The 20,884-nt window shown below is 34.0% G+C and overlaps 4 protein-coding genes across 8 annotated transcripts; 3 read left to right on the top strand and 1 right to left on the bottom strand.

The window, feature by feature from the left end:
• Positions 1-1,778: 1,778 nt before the first annotated feature.
• Positions 1,779-6,262, top strand: LOC132271016 (CDP-diacylglycerol--glycerol-3-phosphate 3-phosphatidyltransferase 2). Of its 2 annotated transcripts, XM_059772244.1 has the most exons (7): positions 1,781-2,437; positions 2,988-3,085; positions 3,194-3,244; positions 3,395-3,508; positions 5,429-5,485; positions 5,595-5,680; positions 5,789-6,262. In XM_059772244.1, exons 1-7 carry the CDS (start codon positions 1,948-1,950, stop codon positions 5,907-5,909), a joined length of 1,017 nt encoding a protein of 338 aa, XP_059628227.1. In that variant the 5' UTR covers positions 1,781-1,947; the 3' UTR covers positions 5,910-6,262. The 2 variants fall into 2 exon arrangements, with proteins under 2 accessions (XP_059628228.1, XP_059628227.1); XM_059772245.1 differs by lacking the exon at positions 3,395-3,508 and having other exon boundaries at positions 1,779-2,437.
• A 517-nt stretch (positions 6,263-6,779) lies between these two features.
• Positions 6,780-13,191, bottom strand: LOC132271014 (probable protein phosphatase 2C 38). Of its 3 annotated transcripts, none has more exons than XM_059772241.1 (5): positions 12,687-13,191; positions 9,636-10,018; positions 8,559-8,795; positions 8,010-8,214; positions 6,780-7,869 (listed from the first exon to the last, which is right to left on the bottom strand). In XM_059772241.1, the coding sequence occupies exons 1-5, from the start codon at positions 13,018-13,020 to the stop codon at positions 7,766-7,768; spliced, it is 1,263 nt and encodes a 420-aa protein (XP_059628224.1). In that variant the 5' UTR covers positions 13,021-13,191; the 3' UTR covers positions 6,780-7,765. The 3 variants fall into 3 exon arrangements, with proteins under 3 accessions (XP_059628224.1, XP_059628225.1, XP_059628226.1); XM_059772242.1 differs by having other exon boundaries at positions 9,636-10,003; XM_059772243.1 differs by having other exon boundaries at positions 6,780-8,214.
• A 2,736-nt stretch (positions 13,192-15,927) lies between these two features.
• Positions 15,928-20,861, top strand: LOC132271013 (protein RDM1-like). Of its 2 annotated transcripts, XM_059772240.1 has the most exons (4): positions 15,928-16,103; positions 17,379-17,410; positions 17,520-17,679; positions 18,992-20,861. In XM_059772240.1, the coding sequence occupies exons 3-4, from the start codon at positions 17,538-17,540 to the stop codon at positions 19,357-19,359; spliced, it is 510 nt and encodes a 169-aa protein (XP_059628223.1). In that variant the 5' UTR covers positions 15,928-16,103; positions 17,379-17,410; positions 17,520-17,537; the 3' UTR covers positions 19,360-20,861. The 2 variants fall into 2 exon arrangements, with proteins under 2 accessions (XP_059628223.1, XP_059628222.1); XM_059772239.1 differs by lacking the exon at positions 17,379-17,410 and having other exon boundaries at positions 15,930-16,103.
• On the top strand, positions 20,217-20,762 carry LOC132269952 (embryo-specific protein ATS3A-like). The gene has a single exon (XM_059771176.1). It carries the CDS (start codon positions 20,217-20,219, stop codon positions 20,760-20,762), a length of 546 nt encoding a protein of 181 aa, XP_059627159.1.
• Positions 20,862-20,884: the final 23 nt, after the last annotated feature.

Raw genomic sequence — 20,884 nt, 5'->3', positions numbered from 1 at the left:
AATGGACATTTTTACTCGCAATAAATTGTATAGAAATGTGTGATCTTCAAAATTAATGCGAGACACAACCATTTATGATCATATGTAGTATTATAATTTCAGGTTGTTTACCTGAAAAATTCAAATGTAAGCTACTGCTGACAAATTATGTTTTTGCAGTCGAATTCTCTCTTAAGCAGTCTCATACCGTCTGATCAAGTGGTTACGGGAAACAATTGCTGCTGACTAACCCAACCTGGGGGGGGGTTTTGCCCGGTGTCCCGGGGATTAGTCGGGGCAAAGTTCGAGTACTATACTGGTGACCTGGAAAAAAAACATTAAAAAATATTGCTGCTGACTATTATGGATTAATTTGCATGAATGTTGGAAGATACTTGTCAAATTTTTATTTTTATTTTTATTTTTTCTTTTTTTTTTGATGAAATTTCTAAATGAGGCATGAGATTTACTATTCAATGGTGCTCAATTATTTAATAATTTCTCCCCAAAAGAAGGAGAGAGTTCATATTTCATATCCTCGTAGGAGTAAATGAGAGTAAATGGGTGTGTAAAATGGAGTCTTGAAAGAAAAAAAATTAATAATAAAAATAAAAATACAAATTATTAGGATCTTATTTATAATGGCTACAGTTTTTCAAATAGTTAATCTCATGCCTCATTTAGGAATTTCTTCAGAAAAAGGAAAAAATTCATGCAAATTAATTCGTAATAGTCGTCATCATTTTTTTTTTTGCTTTTTTTCAGGTAACCAAGGTAATAATCGGGACTTTGCCCACGACTAATCCGTGAGACATTCTTGCACACTGGTTGGGGTAAAACCTAAAACCATCATGATTTCTCTACTTTAGGATTCAGAGGAAAAGAAATTTTTAGATGGTTCAGGAACTATTAGTTGTAAGGAATCACCTTATGGACATGTTATACCAAAAAAAATTAAATAAAGTTTACACACCTACTACACAATTCATTAGAGGATGAATGGTACCTGTAATAACTTCTCGATGAAAGAGAGAGATATTATTAAATTACAGTCCTTGGTGGTGTTGCATTGAGTGGATAAAATTATGATTTAATCAAAATATTAGGATGCTTTGGTGACAATTATTTTGAGTCGGAAATATCTACAATTTCGACAAGACTTTGCTAAAGCTTTGGTGGATAAGCCTTAACATTTCACTTTAACTCAACTTTTTTAAAAAAATCAAAACAAAAACAAAAAAAAAAAAAAAGGTATAAGAAAAGTAAAAACTAAAAAGGTAAAATCACAGTCCTACTTAACAACGTCAAGTATAATTTTGGAATCAATACAAGAGGTCTGTGTAATTGTGTTTTAATTCAAGGAAGCAAGTGTATATTCTTAATTTTTTTATTTAAATCTAAATTTCAAAATTAAACTTCAGTTTTTTATTTATTTTTTTACTTTGCTCTTATTACTCACAAAATAAAAAAACAAAAAAATAATTTGAATGATTACTAGTACTAAGTATTATATTTTCTTTTGTTTTCATTTCCTTTTTATTATTTAAACACTAAACAAGTATAAGACATTTTTTTTCTTTTTCTCTCTCATATCTCTCATGACTAAGCATATATATATTTTTTAATAATCATCATTTTTTTTTTACTCCCAACTATCCGAACGAATTGCCAATTACCTTCCCTTCAATTTTAAAAGTATTTAATTTGGTATTAAAGGAATTGAGAGATATTTAGCAGAAATTTGAATTTATACAAAATATCATATACAGAGAGAGAGAGAGAGAGAGAGACGTATATCTATAGGCATCAGTTAGTACTGTACTGTACCGGCACTTTCGCTTCCCCTAACCTCAATAATTATGTTTCTTTTTCGTTTCGGAGTCTTTGAAGACAGTCCACACACTTAACACTTGCTAACTTAAGCCCAGTGCGCATTTGCTAACCTAAACCCCAAGCGCAATTTTCACCATGTCGGGCCTCAAACTCACAATCGTCGCCTCCATTTACAGCAAACCCTACAACCTCGATAAATGGGTGCGCACATTAGCCACGACCACTAACATTACGCCGAGACCAAAACCCTCGACGTCCTTCTATACCCACACAGACAGAACTCCGGTGTCGTGCACACCCGTGTTGAGGATAACGCCGTACGCACCCCTCGCTCCATATAGCAAACTAGGGTTTCGAGGTCAGAAAATCTTCTATTCTTCCGAAGATAATAAAGGAGTAGTTGAAGGAGGATCTAGTGGTCTTGCCACTGATATGGGTACAGAGAGTAAAGATGACTACTGTTATGACAGTGACCGGTCGCCGCCGTCGCACAACCACCACCACCCGCCGCCGCCACCGCAGCAGCAACACAAAAAAGAACAGCATCAACAGTCGACAAAATTGCTCACATTGCCGACGATCTTGACCATCGGCCGTGTCGCCACCGTTCCGCTCCTCGTTGGCAGTATGTTCGATTACTCTTGATTTTCTGTTTTTCAGTTTGTATTTTCCTGGAAAATTTTGGTGTATAGAGGAGCTTTGACTATGAGCACAACTCTGAAATTTTTTGTGGTCTCTGTTTATTTTATTTTTAAAAAATTTGTTTACCATATTTGATTGGTGTTTGATCTTCAATGTATGTTTTGATTTTTTTAAGGTGTTGTTGCTTGATGTTTGTTCTGTTTGTTGGGACTGTTTTAGTTTTGAAATTCTGTTTCTAAAACTTGGTTTTGTAAATATATAAATCTTTTTTTAGGCAGTGAATTTGAACTATGTTTTACTTATTGTTGAATTTCAAGATCATCATGTAAATGAAATTGGAGCGTTACAAATTATATTACATGCAGTTTGTGTATTTACTTAGGGTTGAATTTCAATGTCCTGTTATTTGTAGCAGTGTAGCAGGTGTTTAACTTGTTATCTAAATGTGGAAAAGCAAATGCTCGTATGACATTTTAATTGCATGATACCGTTTTATATGATGAAACTAACATATTATTTTCTTTTTCCTCTAGCTTTTTACGTAGATAGCTGGTGGGGAACTACTGCTACTACTAGTATTTTCATTGCTGCAGCATTTACAGATTGGCTCGATGGGTACATTGCTCGGAAGGTATGTGATGCTCTTGTCTTTCAGCTATGAAGAAGCATTTGGCCAGACTCTATATATTTTTTTTGTGTATCTCGACTTATGAATTCTACATGCTTCAAAATGTCTCAGATGAGGTTAGGAAGTGCATTCGGTGCGTTCTTAGATCCAGTGGCTGATAAGGTAGTTCTCTCTTCTTCAATATAATTTATGTGTTATTGGGTTGGAGGTTAGGAAGAGCATTCGGGACTTGGAGAACTGCAGAGTTTGCGTGCTTTTTTCACTTGTTAGATCATTTAAGAGCTTTTTGTTTGGCATGCTTACTGAATGCAGCTTATGGTTGCTGCCACCTTGGTCTTGTTGTGTACCAGACCTATGGAAGTTCCTATGCTTGGACAAGTGCCATGGCTACTTGCCGTACCTTCAATTGCCATAATTGGTAGAGAGGTGAATACCTAACCTAAATCGTCTTACAGATTCAAGATAATCGATGCATTACTCCCAAGTCCTAACTAATTGCGTTCAAAAGAGGCACATTTCTTTCCATTTTCCCTTTATCTGTCTCTTTACTTTTTCTCACTTCTTTTAGTATGACTTTTTTTTTTTTTTTTTTTTTTCCCCCGGAAGATTTTAGTATGACTATTTCCTAAAACTTTTCTTTTGGTTTTGTAGCTATTGATGTTTCAAAAATAGGCATACATTTGAATGAAAATACACACAAGGGTGACACATTTTATTGATCAAGATTTCTTACATTTGTAGTCTATGACGTGTATCGCAGAAATGTCCTTTTTAGGTGGTGTTCTGTTCTTAGTCAATGGTTGCTGATTACATTAAACAAAAAAAATGAGATGATAGTCAACTATGCTTAGTTTATGCTCCAATCCCTTTTTTGTGTAAGTTTTGAAGCAATTGACTAGATTTTGAGACCTTGATATACAATTTTACCCATTCCTTAATAGCTCAAATTCTCTAAGCAAGTTGCTCTTTATTTTATCAGACCTTTGATTATGGGAGGTTTTGTGTTATTTTTTCATGAATATACGGGTTTTTAGGTGTTATTTTTCGTTAAAAGCATGTTGACTGAAAATTGCATTAAAAATGTTGCTCACTTTGAAGCACAAGGTGATTTGAAAGCCTGCAGAATATATGTGTGTATATATATATATATATATATATTATTTTACTAGGAAGTAAACTCATTATGGATCAGGTAGATCCTCTGGAATATAAATTATTTTACCATCGTTTTTTTTCGGGGTCCCCTAATGTGAAAGTTATTGGATTTTGTGACTTTGACCCTTCACAAGGACTCTACGTTAGTGGTAACATTAGCCACTAGTTCAGCCAGTCTTAGTGGGCAGTGTATGGACTTCTTGTAAGAAGCATTTTTCTTATGGATTTTGGGAGTTAATGGGCAGGAATCTTTTTTCTTCTCTTTGTTAGATAATATTACAGCGTAAAATTAGGTCCTGATCTGCCCAGCCAAATTAAGCTTCTCTTAATTTCTCAAGACGATAAGCACCCAGAAGTAAACACTTAAACTTATAAAGGAATCAAATAAAATGTATATATTTTTGCTTGATTTTTATTAAGAAACTATAAAATGGAAGATGAAACTATGATGTTCAAGTCAATTGAAGTTTAACTAATCAGTGAAGTGCAAAACAGACGTTGGAGAAACCATACAGCATAGTGAACACACGAACAAAATAAAGACCTGATAGGACTAATGGATTAAAATTGCAAATGAAAACAGAAAATAATGAACTAGATCACCTGTAGTGTGAAGGAGACAAATAGCTTATGTATCATTTCAGTCTTTCCAGATTCAATTTCTAATGTAAACATATTCAAATTAGACTAGAAGATGTATTTATTCAAATTATTCAGATACGAATGCACATACAGTGATCAAGTTTACTTGAACTATTTGGCTGCATGAGCATGTGAAGAGACCAGTCAGGCTTTGATCATTAGAGATGTACATATATTACATGAATGGTTGAAGAAGAAGTAACCAGCCTCGAATGAAAATATTGTTATAAAACAAAATGGTTTACCTTGCATTCTTTAATCCAGTTGATTGTGATGTGGCCTTGTAACTCTTTATATATATTATTTTATTTTATTTTTCGCATTAAAGCTTTCTAGGTTTGATGTGTATTTTGAGCATGCAAGTGGTTATTCTACAATTCAGATTAGTATATTACTTTTTTTTACCTTCAGCACTTTGCTCGCATGTGACATGTTTATTGTTTCTTTGCCATCATTTTCTTGTACAACAATGTTTTTGGTTTGCTTTCATGGATGAATGTAGGAGCTAATATTTGGTACCTTATAAATCAGTTTGCAATCTGTTTGTAGATTACGATGTCTGCTGTCAGAGAATGGGCTGCTTCTCAGAACACTCAACTTTTAGAGGTTCGTTTTCCCTGAGATAACAATACTTCTCTATCAACTACCCTCTCTTTGCAAACCAGTCATAGCTTCTAGAGTTAACTAAAGCAATAGTAATAGTAAATATTTTCAGGCTGTTGCCGTGAATAATCTGGGAAAGTGGAAAACGGCCTCACAGATGGCCGCACTAACTATTCTCCTGGCAACCAGAGACAACAGGTTCGACTCCCATCTTTTGTATAAAACTTCTATCTAATAAATGAGGAAATTTCTCCGGAAGTATCTTTTGATCGTTCCTTAATGAGTGCTCTCTCTCTCTCTCTCCAGTCTCACAGGAGCAGGGGTTGTAGTAGCTTCTGGTGTTTCTTTGCTTTATGTCTCGGCAGGGCTTGCTGTATGGTCTCTTGTTGTGTATATGAGGAAGATATGGAAAGTATTGCTGAAGTAGCAAGTTCGAATTTTCACTTTGCTTTTACTCTCAAGCACTCATTGAGGGGTTGTATAAGATCGCTTATTGAGCACTTGGTGGTTTACAGTAGTACCCTTTTGACAACCGAGCATCATAATATCAATAGAGAATTTTTTTTTTGTATAATTGGACATAGGAGGGGGAAGCTGCTTTTCCAGAGTTTCTTGCGGTTACGTGCCATTAAAATTACTTCGGAAGAAGTCGTTGCACTTCTTGTTTTGGGGTTGTTACAATGTCTTTTTTACGCTTGACCTTCGTGTTTATATGTTATATAATGAGAACAACAAAATGTAGATGTTGAATCCAATAGTTGAATTCTTTTTCGTCCCCAATTTTTCGTTATTTTGCTTTAATATTGATGGCTTTGAAGTCTAATCTGGAGTATGCATTAGTTGGAGTGTAGTTTTATTGCACTCTGGGTTGAAGAGACTGGCTGTTGAACTAAGGAAATGTAAAGCAACCATTATAACCCATATTCATTTTGCTTCTAATAATTACTTGAATGTTCATTTAGTGGTTTGCTGTGAATTTATATTTGCTGAATGAGGTTGATTGTACACTTTGTAGAGTTGAATCCACACCATATAGTTGGATAGGGTGACATTGGATGCTGTAGTACAACATCGCATTTTTAACACGATTGTTAGAAATGTGTTGAAACACGATTTAAGTGCATTAAAATAAAAATAATGATATAGGACTTTCCAATATCATCACGACCGACCAGATTTTAATATATTTTATTCATGATTTCAATACACAGTATATTTGTTGAAATATAGAATAAATGTGTTAAAATTTAGTGAAATGTAGAATAAATATGTTAAAATCTGGTTGTAATGCGTGGAATTCTTTTTTTTTTTCTTTTTTTTTTTTAACAGCATACTCTACTAAATTCAGAGGATACCAGCTGTAATTTTTCTGTCTTTTTAACATCTTTAAGTTTGTTTACATTTGGCTAAAATAAGTAGATGTAAAGGTGTTCGAAAACGAAATTGCAGCAGAGGATCCCAGCTATTGGCATTTGGTCTAATGGTTTTTACTGACCTGAAAAGTTGGGCAGTCCAATAATAAGTTTTCTTTATTTTACCATAGTTTTTAGATAACTGGAAGGCAAAAATGTCTTCTTTTACCTTTATTTATAAAAAGGTCTAGTGACCGAAAAAAATAAGGCACTAAAACTTCTTTAAAATAGTATTTGAGGGTGGGTTGCTTATTCAAATTTTGATCAACAAATAAGAACAGAAAATTTTCATCGGCACCACCAAGGCCTCTTTTGGTCTTAGTGGTATTTCCTCTCCTTTCACTTAGAATTTGAATCTCCCCAAGAACATTGTCGGACTTCTTTGCTCCGAAAAAATAAATAAATTCTATAACCAAGGTCCCTGCTTTAGTAGTATCTCCTCTCCTTTAAAAGTGAAATGTCCAATTCGGGTCTCCCAAGAGTTCTTTGCCAAGACAAAAAACAAAAAATTAAATTAAACTAATTTATCAAACTGCCAATAATGAGAGAGAGAACCAAAATGCAGGCTTGGGAAAAAGGTAGCCTATGAAGCTCAGAAGGCAAGCATTTTCGAACTAAAGCATCAACGCATATTAGAATTTTGACCCAAAAACAAAAAAAAATGGAAAGACAAGCAATGCAGGTGACATCCACTACGTGAAAATAATATTGGCTGTGATGCAAATACACATATAAAGTTAGTCGAATTCAGGACAAAATCTTGATTATTTGATACTCAAAGTCTCACCTTCAACAGCAACATTTTTATTAGCTTAGCAACTAAGGTTCCATGACTGTTCCCGGTCGCAGTTTTTCAAGTTTCATATGCCAATCAACAGAGTTTCCATACGGCTTTTTTTCTACTGTGTCTCTTGGCATAATCATCAACAACACCGTCTACGGTAAGATCCCGGTGAAAATTGGGAAACAGGTCTCCTATACATAAAATCTTCTCTTAATTTTCTGATCTTTTTTTTTTTTTTAAATAGAAAAAAATCTAAATAAGGATGGGGAAAATGAATCTTGAGTAGCAGATGTTAAAAACCCCATGCACTAAGTTTTGGAATCTGATATACCTCCACCTCCTTTAATAGAAAGAATGGGCCCGCGGCAGGAGCTTCGACTAATCAGATGGCTGTCCAAAAACAAAACTATAACCGTGATATCATCGTGAAAATGTCTTCTCACCCCTCGTTCAATCTTTTTCAGGTCAGAGTATCTCATTTCTCTTTTTTTTGCTGCTTCTTGAAGTGCAGCTTTGACAAGTTTCCTGGCAATGCCCTGCACAAATTCATTAATATTAATTATTTTCAAAAGCAACTTATAAGCGACTTCAGTACTTGTGTTGTACATATATAATAATAAACCTATTCACTATGAAATCATGAGTAATTACTACAAGTTAGTACCACCAGCTTTTTGGGATGGATTGAGAAATATAGGAGAAAATGCATGAACGGTTTGAATTGCATAGCTGGCCTATAACTATACAATCGTATTTAGCATTCAATTAAGATGGGGAAATAGACATAGGACACCTAGAGCAGGGTTCAATGGCTGAAACTGATAGAAGTAATTTTCCAATATCAAAACAAATGAAACTCGATATATAAATGAAAACCTACATGACGTGGACAGTTGTGGACAATGTCAACTGCCTCCTGATTGCTAAGGTGCTCCCAAAGGCCGTCAGATGCAAATATAAGAAACTGATCTTCGGGGTATAGTTTCTTCACTAGTATCGATGGCTCAGCTTTTAGGATCGGTTTGGTGAAGAATTCATGCAGTCTAAATTTTGGCAAAAGAGGCTCTCTATTGAACTCTGCTTTCTTCAAATAGGCATCACCAAGGGATCTTGAAACCTGTCAGAATATTGAAACTCATCACTATAAATCAAATGCCAATTTAACTCAACGGTCTAATTTTTTTATTTTTTATTTTAATGATAAATCATACTTAAACATGCCCATCAATCATATATAATCTGGTCATGTGGTGTGCAAATATAATTCTAGAATATTTATCAAAGGTTCCATTTATGATGAATGATAAGCACATATAAATCCAATATTACTAGCATCAACATCGTCTTCAGAACAAGTTGTTGCTTTCCCTCGCAAATATCATTTCTTTGTTCAGCTCAGCTTATTAATAGTTCCCCATCAATGCTCACAATTTGGATTATTTTTCACATATATAATACCCGATTTTAAGTTTTCCCAAGTTATTGCTTTCACCCATAGAATCCCATAGAAAGGGTCTTCCCTCAGTAAACATGGATTATTTTCTGCTTTAGGCCTATTGAAATTATAGTGACAAATACATGATTCATATAAAGTTCTGAACAATGATTAATATAGAAATTGGAAAATAATCAAGAGAATAATTTGTGTGTGAGAGAGAGGATTGATAAACTTGTGGTACTCAAATGCGTAGAAAATAATTCCAAAGTATTAGCAGTCATGAATTACTTGTGAATTACTGATGAGTAAAAAAAAAAAACCAGCTGGCATGCACTTGATGAAAAAGTTAGATTTTAGTTATTTAAAATATATATATATATATTAAATTTGATACTTTTATGGGAAATATTACACACATAATAAAAGAAAATATGAAAGGAAAAAGAAAAACATGTAATCAGGATCCAAAACAATATATATATATATATATATACATAAAATAAAGCCCAGACAAATCACCTGAATAAGACCCTTCACACGCCAAACCGTGTGCTTTAGAACTACAATCTGTGGATCATCTGGATGCAACAAACGCAATTCCTCCCTCACAGATTCCAAGTTTGCATTGTGCTCAGATGATAATTGAACAGCGTTAATGTCTTTGGTGGCCCTTTCCAGTTTGCCTAACACCACCCGAGAATCTCCTGCATTTGCAATGTATAACTGTCCACTACATATAATACCCACTAAACAACATGACCCAGCAGAAGCAATCTGTGGCATGCTTAGCCACTGCTTCTTTACTAGGGAAAGGAACTCCGCATCCGTTGCCAAAAATGCTTTGTTTATAACATCGGTCGACATTCCTTGATTCTCTGATGTGAACTCTGCATCATGAATAGCTGTCAAGTCAGTAAACACACGCATTAGCCGTCTTCAAACATTATAAACTAAAAATGGGAGAGAGAGTAGAACTAGAATTGAGTCCATATTCCATGTTCAATGCTCTGATCATTTTCCTAGGCCACCATCCATGAAAGAATATATATATAATATGTTAAATGAACATGGACATGTGCACTAGAGGTTGATTAGTGTCTAAGTATCGAATAATCACACTCATATCCAAAGACACGGGGACACAACTAATCACTCATAAAATTAAATTCTTTATTATATTAAATGATAAAAAGGTGTTTAAATACATCATAAGAGTATTTATGATGGGCTCCTCACTCCTTTTGAGATAATAATACAACAAAGGAAATTTTATGTATAATTATATAGTAACTTTGAATTACCAAATATGCTTACTAGGTGTATGTCCAATTCCACAGCAGCATGTCGGACACATATTCCATAGCCATTGACATACTAGAGTGTCATGTATCCAACATGGAAACTTCACACATTCAGAATAGTTCATATAAAATCATATGTACAATAGGGACTTGCTTCGAGAATAAATTAGCAATAAACGTGTCATTTCCAATTTTTTACTTCCAAAAGTTGAAAGCTTAGTTCTCCACTAGAAAGCATGGATACTTTCCCAGGTTTGCCGTGGCCGAAACAGACACATGTTTGACACGAATACACACCAAATACGTACCAATATAGCTAAGAAATATCCAAAATTTAGTTTTTTTCTTTTCAAATCAATAAGGCTATGATATGACATGGTACTTCTCGGATCTGACAGGTCAAATTTGAAAACATTTTAGAAAAGAAAACAAAGGTCTAATAGTAATATTGAGGTTCATAGTTTAAAAGGAAATAAAACAAAAGTCCAGATCGATATTTATTCTCATCGCGCACAGAGAAAGAGAAGAAGAAGAAGAAGAAGAAAACAGGATATCCGATGCTAATAAGGGGGGATGATCCGACGACCAGCGTCTACTAACTAGTTAAATTTTTCGTAGCCGTATTTATTTTTTAAAATTTTCCATATCCGTGTCATATCGCATCCGTATATGTGCTTCATAGGAACTCAATAACCAAGAAGTCATGTTACCTCTAGAAAATAATATATAAATTTTCAAGCCCATTACACTTGAGATGAAATCATATTTAGACAAAATTCGTAGGAATTCTTGAAACATTAAAAGTATACCAACTTCTCCATTCAAATGGCATGACAGATAATTCAATCATTTGAATTAGCCATATATGTAGGCAGTGACAGACCCATAAAATTATTTGAGGGGTGTGACCTTGAACAACTTTAGGGTAAATTTTCAACTACCTTAATAAACAAAATGATCACCTCTTAATATTATTTCACAAAATACATACTTTAAAATAGAGAATGAAAAATCAAATACATCTCTGTTAACAAGCATGTCTCGAATTGAGCGGCTCATTATATGAACCAAAACAATACAACAAAAAGTCAATAATCCCAACCCATGAAAATTACTGAAAAAATAAAAAACAAACAAACCCAAAGCATGAGCCCTAGCAACCCAATTTCCCAAACCCATGGAAAAAATAAAAAATAAACAAACCCATTTGATGAACGTTAATTCCTCTTTGAGAAACCCATTATGTTGCAAACAATTACGATCTGCACAAGAAGGAGTTGTCGATAGGCTAGGACTACTGCTAGACAAAGACAAAAATAGTGCAAAATTGAGAGGGTGATAGAGAGGATGAGTTTGAAGACCCAAAACTTAGTGGGGGCGAGTTAATATAAATTGGGTTTTAGCAAATACTTTGTGGGGGCATTATTATAATTTAACCAAAATCATAGGTAAGAAATGTGAATTAAAAAATTTCAGTGGAGACTGATGCCCCCATTGTACGTGCCTGTATGTAGGAACAATACCTGAACAATCCTCGAGTTTCTATAAGTTTGCATGTCTCCATAATGACGATGTAGGCTTCTATTACCTAATAAGCATTGATATTACCCCAGGTCAAAATCTTATTGAATATTCCTCAACATATCCACACAATTTCCTGTATCTTCGCTCAATCCAAGTTCCCAACATAGAATAATACCCACACTGATTTGATATTGTGGATGGAGAAATTGTACTAATAATATGCTCCCATTCATTAAACCAATTTAAAACTAAAAAGAACTTGATATCTAATTTTTCTCTCTCAATTTTTTTAATATGGATTCTGACTCCTGAAAGTGGTCTCAGAAGTCCAACTAAAACTACTTACTCTGTGTAACTTGAATGTTGGTGACAGTCATGCAATGAAAAAGATAAGGGCAGTGAAAACTAATCAAAAAACATTGATCCGATTATCAAAACAGGTTAATTAATTATTACAGGCGGCTGCAGGAAACAAAAATATCCATGAATCCTCCTCTCTCTGTCTCACACACGCGCACACACACCCACCTTATATGTAGTATGACGAAGAGGAACCTACAGAACTAAAATCTAAATTGTTATTGGTGTAGGTGCGCATAACAACTAGTCAACCAAATTGGGATCCTTGCAACTACTCAGAAACACAATAACCATCATGCAAATATATAAAAATATGCATTAAATAGAGATAGGATTGCTTGCAGAAAACAGAACAATTAATGCAGCAATGGGAACAAAAACATACTCTTGATATTGCTGAAAAGGTGGTCATGTACAAAGCGGGAAGCTTCTGCACCTCCATGGCCATCATAAACTCCAACAAATGTCCCATGGGGACCTGACTCAAGTGAGCTCATTGAACCCGATTCAAGTTGGCTCTGATCTTCCAATATATTGTTTGCTTGGATCGATGCCATTGAAAACTCTCCAGCAACATGGTTTCCAGAATCTTTATACCACCACAACCCATCAACCCGACCATTTGCATCGCCTCCTCGACTACTATCTCCGTCGTCGTCATCATGGACACAAGCCTTAAAACAAGGGGCCACAATCTTCTTCAATGTATTTGTCACCATCCCTTACAGGCTATTTATCCAAATGACCCAGCAATGGAAATATTCATCAAATCAATATTATTATTACAAATACCCAACCCTGTTTCCAGTCCTAATTTGTCCTCAGTTTCCCAATCCACGTCAAAATTCCTAAAATTTAAGTACAAATTAATAAATGCAGACACCATTAATCTGTAAATGTACAAAAACAATAATCCAATTAATGGGTATGTGCAATATTTGCATTATAATTAATGAGTGTGTGCAAAAAAATTATAGTACACAGATCAAACATGATAGGCACAGTTCAACGAGAGAGCAGGTACATAAAATATATAGAGAGAGAGATCTAACATGCCTTGTATTCAGAACCTTTCAATTGAAGAGGCCCATTATTTGATTTGATCAATCAGGTGTTAGATTTTTCCTTGAAAAGAGAAATCTTCAGAATGTTAAAGAGAGAGAGAGAGAGAGATGTATAGCTTTGTTAATATCTTTGTGGTGAAGAAAGAGAAGGGAGGAGTATAAGAAACGATCTCTCTCTGAATAGCCCTAGCCCTGGTTGGGTTGGGTTGGGGGTTTGGTTTTTTCAGTTTTTTGTTTTCTAATTTATTAGTATTTTTTCCTCTGTGGGGGGTTTTGACTTTGACCACCAACAAACCACCATTTTAGGCAACCTTTTCTCATCTCTCAATTTCCTTGATTTAGTAAAAAAAAAAAAAAACCTTCCTTTCCTTTTGCCCTTTTTTCTTTTTTTCTTTTTATTTATTTTTTTCATTTTTTCATTTTCTTTTTATATAATATCAACTCTATTTAGTCCAACACTCATACAGTGATATTTGCTGAATGACCGGATTGTTGTATAAATTTGATGGCATTATTATATAAATTTTATTTTTATGAACTTACATACCTATATCCCCATAGGTAATAGACTAATAGGTAATGATCTCTTGTTTTTTTTTGGCAAACAAGAAATTCATTCTTATCAAAAATATATATATCAATCACATTGAATGATTATTCATATATATTTGGATGAATTTTTTTACTCACCAATAAACACAATTCTATTTATAAAATGTATATACTTATAAAGTATACAAAAATAGTACAAAATTGACATTTGTATTTCGTGTCAATATTTTTGCGGGGAAAAGTAATTTTATCTTCTATCCTGTTCGTTAATATATTAATTTAGTTGAAAAGTAGAATTATAGAGATGGAAAATGTGGTGTTTTGCAATAAAAAATAATTTTAAACGTTAGTATGGTACACTGCTGATTTGTGTGTCTACGTGTATTTATGCTGCTACCATTATGTATCTAAATAATTTTGATTTTAAGAATTTTTGTTCAAGGAAAACTCAATTCATGATTTTCTAAAATAAATTCGCTTTACGAAAACTTGTTTGATAACCGTTTTTGTTGCGTTTAATAACGTGTAAAATTACTAGTTCTTAACTTTCGAGAAATTCTCTATTAGTGACTGTGAATGATTAATTCTTTCATTCCTTTCGGCATTGGCTATGTAGGAGCAAATAAGTAAGATCAGAATAAAAAAAGCCCAAATCAAGAAGCAAAACATTCTCACTTGTTATTGTCACTATGGGTAAACATGCATGGCGGCAAAATTTTTAACTAAGACAATATAACGTAAATACCACAATATCTTTGAATATTTTTCAATTTTATTTTTAAAATTGTGCAAGCAATTTAGTTACCATACATGGTAATTTTTATTTATTTTTAAGTCACAAGCATAATTAGTAAAAGTGCTAAAATTGTAAAACTCCCCTTTTATGTTCAAAAATTATCAACTAACTCTTCAACAAACAAAAAAAACTATTATATTATCCCTTGAAATTTTAAAGAGTCTATCATATTACCTTCTTCCCGTTAGTTTCCGTCTAAAACTAACGGGATTGTATAAGTGACAATCATGTACAACAATTGTATTATTTTGCTGATCAAAATAATCTTTAATTGGTAATGACAAGATTGCCCTTCTTACATTATAATTTCAATTTAATAAAATATTAATATACTATCAAGGGCAGTAATGCCTTTTGTAACAACTTAACGGTTATGTCACGAAAAGGGGGCAATGTGATAGTTTTTGTTAGTTTAGGGGTTGTTTGAAAATTGAAGGGGTTATATGACATTTTTGAAAACAAGAAGGTTTTTTTAATGATTTTAGCCCATAGTCAAATACAATACATACGAATAGAGATATTTCATGTATAATATCTCTCATTTAAAATAAAATAAATAAATAAATAAATAAAAATTGCTATTAAAAATTCGAACACAAATATATAATAGTTTTCTTCTCTTACGTATATTTCATTTCTATAATATAAAAGATTAAAAATAAAACTGTATGTAAGAAATTGTAAGAATTGACAAATCAGAGAAAATTATAGAGGATTTGTAAATACCTAGATAGTTAGGTGAATGTCTATATATAAATAGGAGTCTCGTGAAGTGTTACAAAAGAATAGAAAATTCTACACCATCTAAGAAATTATAAAAATGAACAGATGGGAGAAAATTATAAAAGATTTGTAAATGCTTGTACATTTAGGTGAATGCATGTATATAAATAAGAGTGTCGTTTGTAATAATCCAGTATAATAAGTTATCTTAATTATTGATGATAATGCATCTAATCTATCTATTACAAAATGTGCAAAAAAAGTATCAACAGTGAGAGTACGAGCATTAATTAGTTTTATACGTTTGAAAGAAGTAAAAATGATTCTGTTTATTTGAGAATAATTCTTGTACTAAACGAAATTTAAACGCTAGTTTTATACTGTATTTTTGAAAGAAATAAAAATGATTCTGTTTATTTGAGAATAAGTCCTGTACTATACGAAATTTTAACGCTTTCACTAAACTAATTTCACATCCATACGTGTCACTCACAACGCAATCCACTCGTTCCCAAATTCTGAAAGTATACACCTGTTCGCTGCCCTAAACTTCTCTCCCTTTCAGCACCAACTAAACTTCTCTCTTCCAGAACTTAGCTAAGAGCAGTTTCTTATTGTTTTCAAAACACAACCTACACAGTGACGGGAATCGCTTCTCACTATCTAGGTTCGTGACATAGAATCTTATTTTATTTTTATTTTATAGACATTATCAATTTTGTTTTTTTAAAAACAATATGTTGAATTTGTTTTGCACTTGTTATTCTCTGGTAAATAATATATGTTTCTGCTTTATCAACGAAATTTTTTATACAAGTATCTATTAGAATTTTTTTGAAATGGGAACAAAGTTATCTATTTGGATGCATCTTTTATCATTACAATAATGTATTAAGCTTGATAGAACTTAATTTTCGGCCTAGTACATAATGTGTTTGCATTTTAGTGGTGTAGAACTTGAATTTGTTGGTGGGTATATGATTTTTTTTTCTATAAGATTGGTCTCTGTGACTGTCTAACTTAGATAGGTAATTAGCAAATCCTGTGAATTAACTTTTTATTAAATTATCTAAAGAATTCAGACATTAATAGATAGAATGTGTGTTGGAGGACGGTTGAAGCACACCAGAGATGCAATGGTATTGAAGCCCTTACCTAAACCCTAATTTGATTAAATCTAACACCAAATTTAAGTGTCAGCCTTTACCATTTGAGATCTATACCACTTGAACCCATTGGGCATGAGTTATTTTGGTTATCAAGAACAGAAAATAATTGAAAATGAGGCAACAATTACTTTTGATCGATGTTTTTTTGGACAATTTTATACATATCAGAGCTGCCCTATAGAAAATTTTCAAAAGAAAAAGAAAAAGCATTTCTATACATTGTTTTAAAGCTTGACTCTGTTAGGAGTAAAATGAATTGCATTGTTTTAAAGCTTGACTCTGTTACGAGTAAAATGAATTGAAAGAGTAAGAGACTGTTTCTGTTTCCCTAAGTTTCAAAATTGAGAAACTAAAAATAAAAAGTCATTTTCAAAGCCGAAACGAAAAATGCCCTTTGCTTTACTCTGCCAAATTTTTTCATTTTTTTTTTTTTTTTTTGGTTTTCACGGCGAGATTATTCTTCAGAGGCTATTATTATTTATTCTTCTAAAACAAATTTATATTATAAAAAATTATCTTGCTAAAAAGTATGAACATGAAAGATGCAGCAAAAATGTTGCAACACTTCAGTATAAAATTGGGAATTAAAAGATGGTTGTAATGCATATGAAGTATGTTTGACCAAGCCTATATCTGCATTTTACATTTAAATGCTTTGTACAAAGATGGTATTAGAGACTATTACGCTAATCAAAATTCACTTATTATTTATTTTTATTTTCCATGTTTCGGACTTTCATTCTATTAATAATGCTCGGATTTGATGGGCGCAGTTTATCGTTTCAGTTCATATTCCTCAAATTTGGTATGCAACATCACATATGCATATGTTTTGTGTTGTGTTTGATCCAAGTGAGTAATTTGATTTTCTTTTGTTTCGATCTGAGAATCTATCGTGCAAGTGTTTTCTGCAGGGTTGCAATTTATAGACAATGAAGAGGGCAATGCCATTTAACGAGCAGGTCGATCTATCATCAGATGATTCTTCTTCGTCTGATACAGATTATTATGAATTTATCGGCAAGCAGTCGAACAATGATGTTGAAGAACCTGCCAAAGAAATAACACATGAAGGTATTTTACATTTCCTCTTGTACTTAGATGACGACTCGTTGAGTTGAGCTGAGTTGTGTCGGGTTTATTTGCTTCTTAACTCGATCTGGTTTTCGCTCATTGAATTTTTTGTGCTGCTTATACTATACAAAACACTTATATAATATTATGTTCTACAGTTATGGCTTTTGAGGGGCTGGGTACATAAATATTTGAGGCTTAAACCTTCAAAATTGTATTTAGAAGTGACTCGTACTTCTAAGGTTTGAAAACTTTTCCGTCCTAAGTAAACACCAAATGTCACCACGTACCGAACTAAAAGATAGAACTCATGCCTTCACTCGTGTTCTCCGTTTGTGGGGTGCTTAATTTGAGTCGTCTTTTTCTATGTTCTCTGATTTTTAAGGAACAAAAAACTCAAGGGAGGGTATGGTACAAGGCCTAATTCAGTTGGTTTAGGCCATCTTTTGGGTATCAAAATACTCTGAAATAATAGGCTAGTTTTCAAATTCCGATTCGTTGCAAATAATTTCGGTACGTTTAGTATTGCGTGCGCTCTTAGTAATCGTCATCCCAAAAGATTATAGCAGCAGATTATCAATTTCGATACTGTTAGAATTGTGTGCGCTCTCAGTAATTGTCATCCCAAAAGATTATAGCGGCAGATTATCAGTTTCTTTGCATGCGCTAATGTAAGGAGAAAGACGATTGATCACTGTGAGAGGCGACTAATCGTGAGGTGTTCCCGTTGAGGGGGATTAGTTTTGCTAGTGATTTCAAAAGGTATTGGAATCGGAGAACATTTAGCGTCAGAGGAATGTTAATGGCAGGTATTCCAAAAGGCACTCGAATTTGGAATTGACGACTTGTGGAGAACTTGTACTCTCTCTCTCTCTGTCTTGTTAATGTTGGATTGTTTCACTTGAGACTCGTGTCATATCTCTTTTTCTCTCTACTTTTCTAGTTGTTTTTTATTACTTATTTATTTGGTGATTTACTTAAAATCAATTTTTTAAAAATCAAGCAAAAGCGCAAACTAGTCTATACGCCCCCTCTGAAACGTTTTTTTTCACAACCACATATCCGCATTGCTTAACACTCACATTTTGTCCCTTCGAAAAATATGGACCAATATGTCGGATTTATTATTATTATTAATTGTAGTAGTATTAATATTAAGTAAACAATGTGTAAGGTTGCTGGAGATGTGCTTGTTGTGAATTGATTGCAGTTAATTCTCCTTCCATGAATTCCTGCATTTTAATCTCTCTTCCTTCCTTCTGAGATTTCTCGGCTTCCAATAATTGCATTAAACTTTGCATTACAATTGCAGATGCAATGTTCAGAAAGGCGCAAACGTATCAAGAATACATGAAGCAGATCCCAGTCCCAACTCATCGCGGCTCTGTTATTCCGTTTACATCATGGATGGGATTGGCTGAATCCGTTAAGAAGTTATACGGGCAACCCCTGCACTACCTGACTAACATCCGCCTAAAACAGTGGGATCAAATGAGGATCGGCGCCAAGGATGAACATATACCATTGGACACTAGTTTTCATCCTCTTAAAGCTGAAGCCAGTATCTGGCTTATTGAAGAAGTTCACCGGCTCACCGTGTCTCATCATCATCTAGCTAAACTCTGGCTGGCTGACCCAATGTACCATGCTTTTATCGATCCCATTTTTCCGAAAATATGAAGCTTTATCACACAGAGATCCTTTGTGTCCCTTTTTTAAGGCTTAGATTTAATTCATGAGTTTGATTTTTGCAAGTTTCAGTTTGTCATTTTTTGTTGAATTTTTATGTGGTTATTTCTTTCACTGGAAGAAGAGAACCCTTTGTTATATAACCCGTGTCTGGAAATGGGGAGAAACAGGACTCATGTAGCACATTTCAAGCTTTGTTGAGTTGATTGGTTTGGGAAAAGTGGACAAACAGGACTCATATAGCACATTTCAAGTGGTGTTGAGTTGTGTCACGATCCGTCCCAATCCGTGTAGAAATTGTCCTCAAGATGCATCTACACAGTTAAGCAGTTTTCACACGTATATATGTCATCAAACATTTTTCCAAATGACATGAGACGTCACAATCACCCTTACAGTGCCAATAAGATTTTCGAACACGGGCATACCCTTTAAAAAGCTGGGTGTTCTACCAACCAGGTGATGTCCCCGACAATACAAATAAAAGAATTCTTTTTTAATAGAATATCTGGGAGTGGATTGATTTGGAATAGTTTTATCACTAGTTTTAACAGTACAAAGATGAACCATTCTTTTTCAATCAAATCAGAATGATGGGAATCTCTCTCACTCAAAGTAATCTACTTTTCCACTTATCAAAAAAAAAAAAAAGTAATCTACTTTTCCATACAATCACATGTTTTAGTAAAGTAAGAGGACTTCAATTTAACCTTTTTCATGTTTTCATCTACCTTTATATCCTAATAGAATCTATACTCAAGAACATAATGCACCTCAAAATAGAGAACTTCCATAACTAGCTTTTCCAAGAAACATATCCACAAAAACAAACATTGTTAGGTTTCACCATGAAGAATTCAAGTCACTTGACCATCTCTGTCATTGCCATCATCATTTTTTCAACAGCCAATGGAAGCCAAATTACCAGCATTGCCCTCCAAGGAAACCGCTCTTACTCAATTCAGATTGAGACAACATGTGCACCAGCTGCAGAAACCACAGACACCATTAGTCTCAGGTTCAGCGACTCGGCTGGGGACTTGGTCATAATCAAGCACCTTAAGAACCCGAAATTGCTATATGCTCCAAAAGGAGGCTCGAGGAGACATGGTGGCGCATATGGTGGGTTCGCGAGGTGTGCCGTAGAAATGTTTGAGGTGAGTGGAGCCCGCATGGGCGGCAGAGTTTGCGCGTTGTATCTTAAGAGGTTCGGGTCAGATGGGTGGAGGCCTGGCTGGGTGAAGGTGCTTCGTCGACAGGATAATGGCCGTGAAGTGCCGGTGTCATATATGTTCTATTTCAGGACATTTGTACCAGGAAATGTTTGGTATGGGTTTGATTATTGTCAATCTAGAGGGGGATTTGTGCCTCATGTTGCTACTTTTGGTTCCTAGGTCCAGTTGGAAGAATGTAGCAAACCTTGTTACTATTGATTGTTTGTGCATCATTGAGAAAATGTTATTTTAACAAGGACAATATTTTCCTTTGATATACCTTATGAAATGAGGCAAGGCCA

Source organism: Cornus florida, unplaced genomic scaffold (genome assembly GCF_030987335.1).
Source record: "Cornus florida cultivar Cherokee Brave unplaced genomic scaffold, ASM3098733v1 CherokeeBrave_3.0.0_Hap2_Chr08, whole genome shotgun sequence".
In the NCBI taxonomy this organism is placed as follows: domain Eukaryota; kingdom Viridiplantae; phylum Streptophyta; class Magnoliopsida; order Cornales; family Cornaceae; genus Cornus; species Cornus florida.
Note: the sequence above shows the minus strand (reverse complement) of the source record. Positions and strands in the feature narration are given on the sequence as shown.

Bases quoted from the DNA above. Each gene is read 5' to 3' on its own strand.
- LOC132271013 (XM_059772240.1), top strand. From the start codon at position 17,538: ATGAAGAGGGCAATGCCATTTAACGAGCAGGTCGATCTATCATCAGAT. The intron at 17,680-18,991 runs GTATTTTACATT...TTACAATTGCAG, and splicing joins CAAAGAAATAACACATGAAG to ATGCAATGTTCAGAAAGGCG.
- LOC132271016 (XM_059772244.1), top strand. From the start codon at position 1,948: ATGTCGGGCCTCAAACTCACAATCGTCGCCTCCATTTACAGCAAACCC. The intron at 3,086-3,193 runs GTATGTGATGCT...AAAATGTCTCAG, and splicing joins ATGGGTACATTGCTCGGAAG to ATGAGGTTAGGAAGTGCATT. The intron at 5,486-5,594 runs GTTCGTTTTCCC...AAATATTTTCAG, and splicing joins AGAACACTCAACTTTTAGAG to GCTGTTGCCGTGAATAATCT.
- LOC132271014 (XM_059772241.1), bottom strand. From the start codon at position 13,020: ATGGTGACAAATACATTGAAGAAGATTGTGGCCCCTTGTTTTAAGGCT. The intron at 10,019-12,686 runs GTATGTTTTTGT...CTGACTTGACAG, and splicing joins CCTTTTCAGCAATATCAAGA to CTATTCATGATGCAGAGTTC. The intron at 8,796-9,635 runs GTGATTTGTCTG...ATATTCTGACAG, and splicing joins GTGTGAAGGGTCTTATTCAG to GTTTCAAGATCCCTTGGTGA.
- LOC132269952 (XM_059771176.1), top strand. From the start codon at position 20,217: ATGAAGAATTCAAGTCACTTGACCATCTCTGTCATTGCCATCATCATT.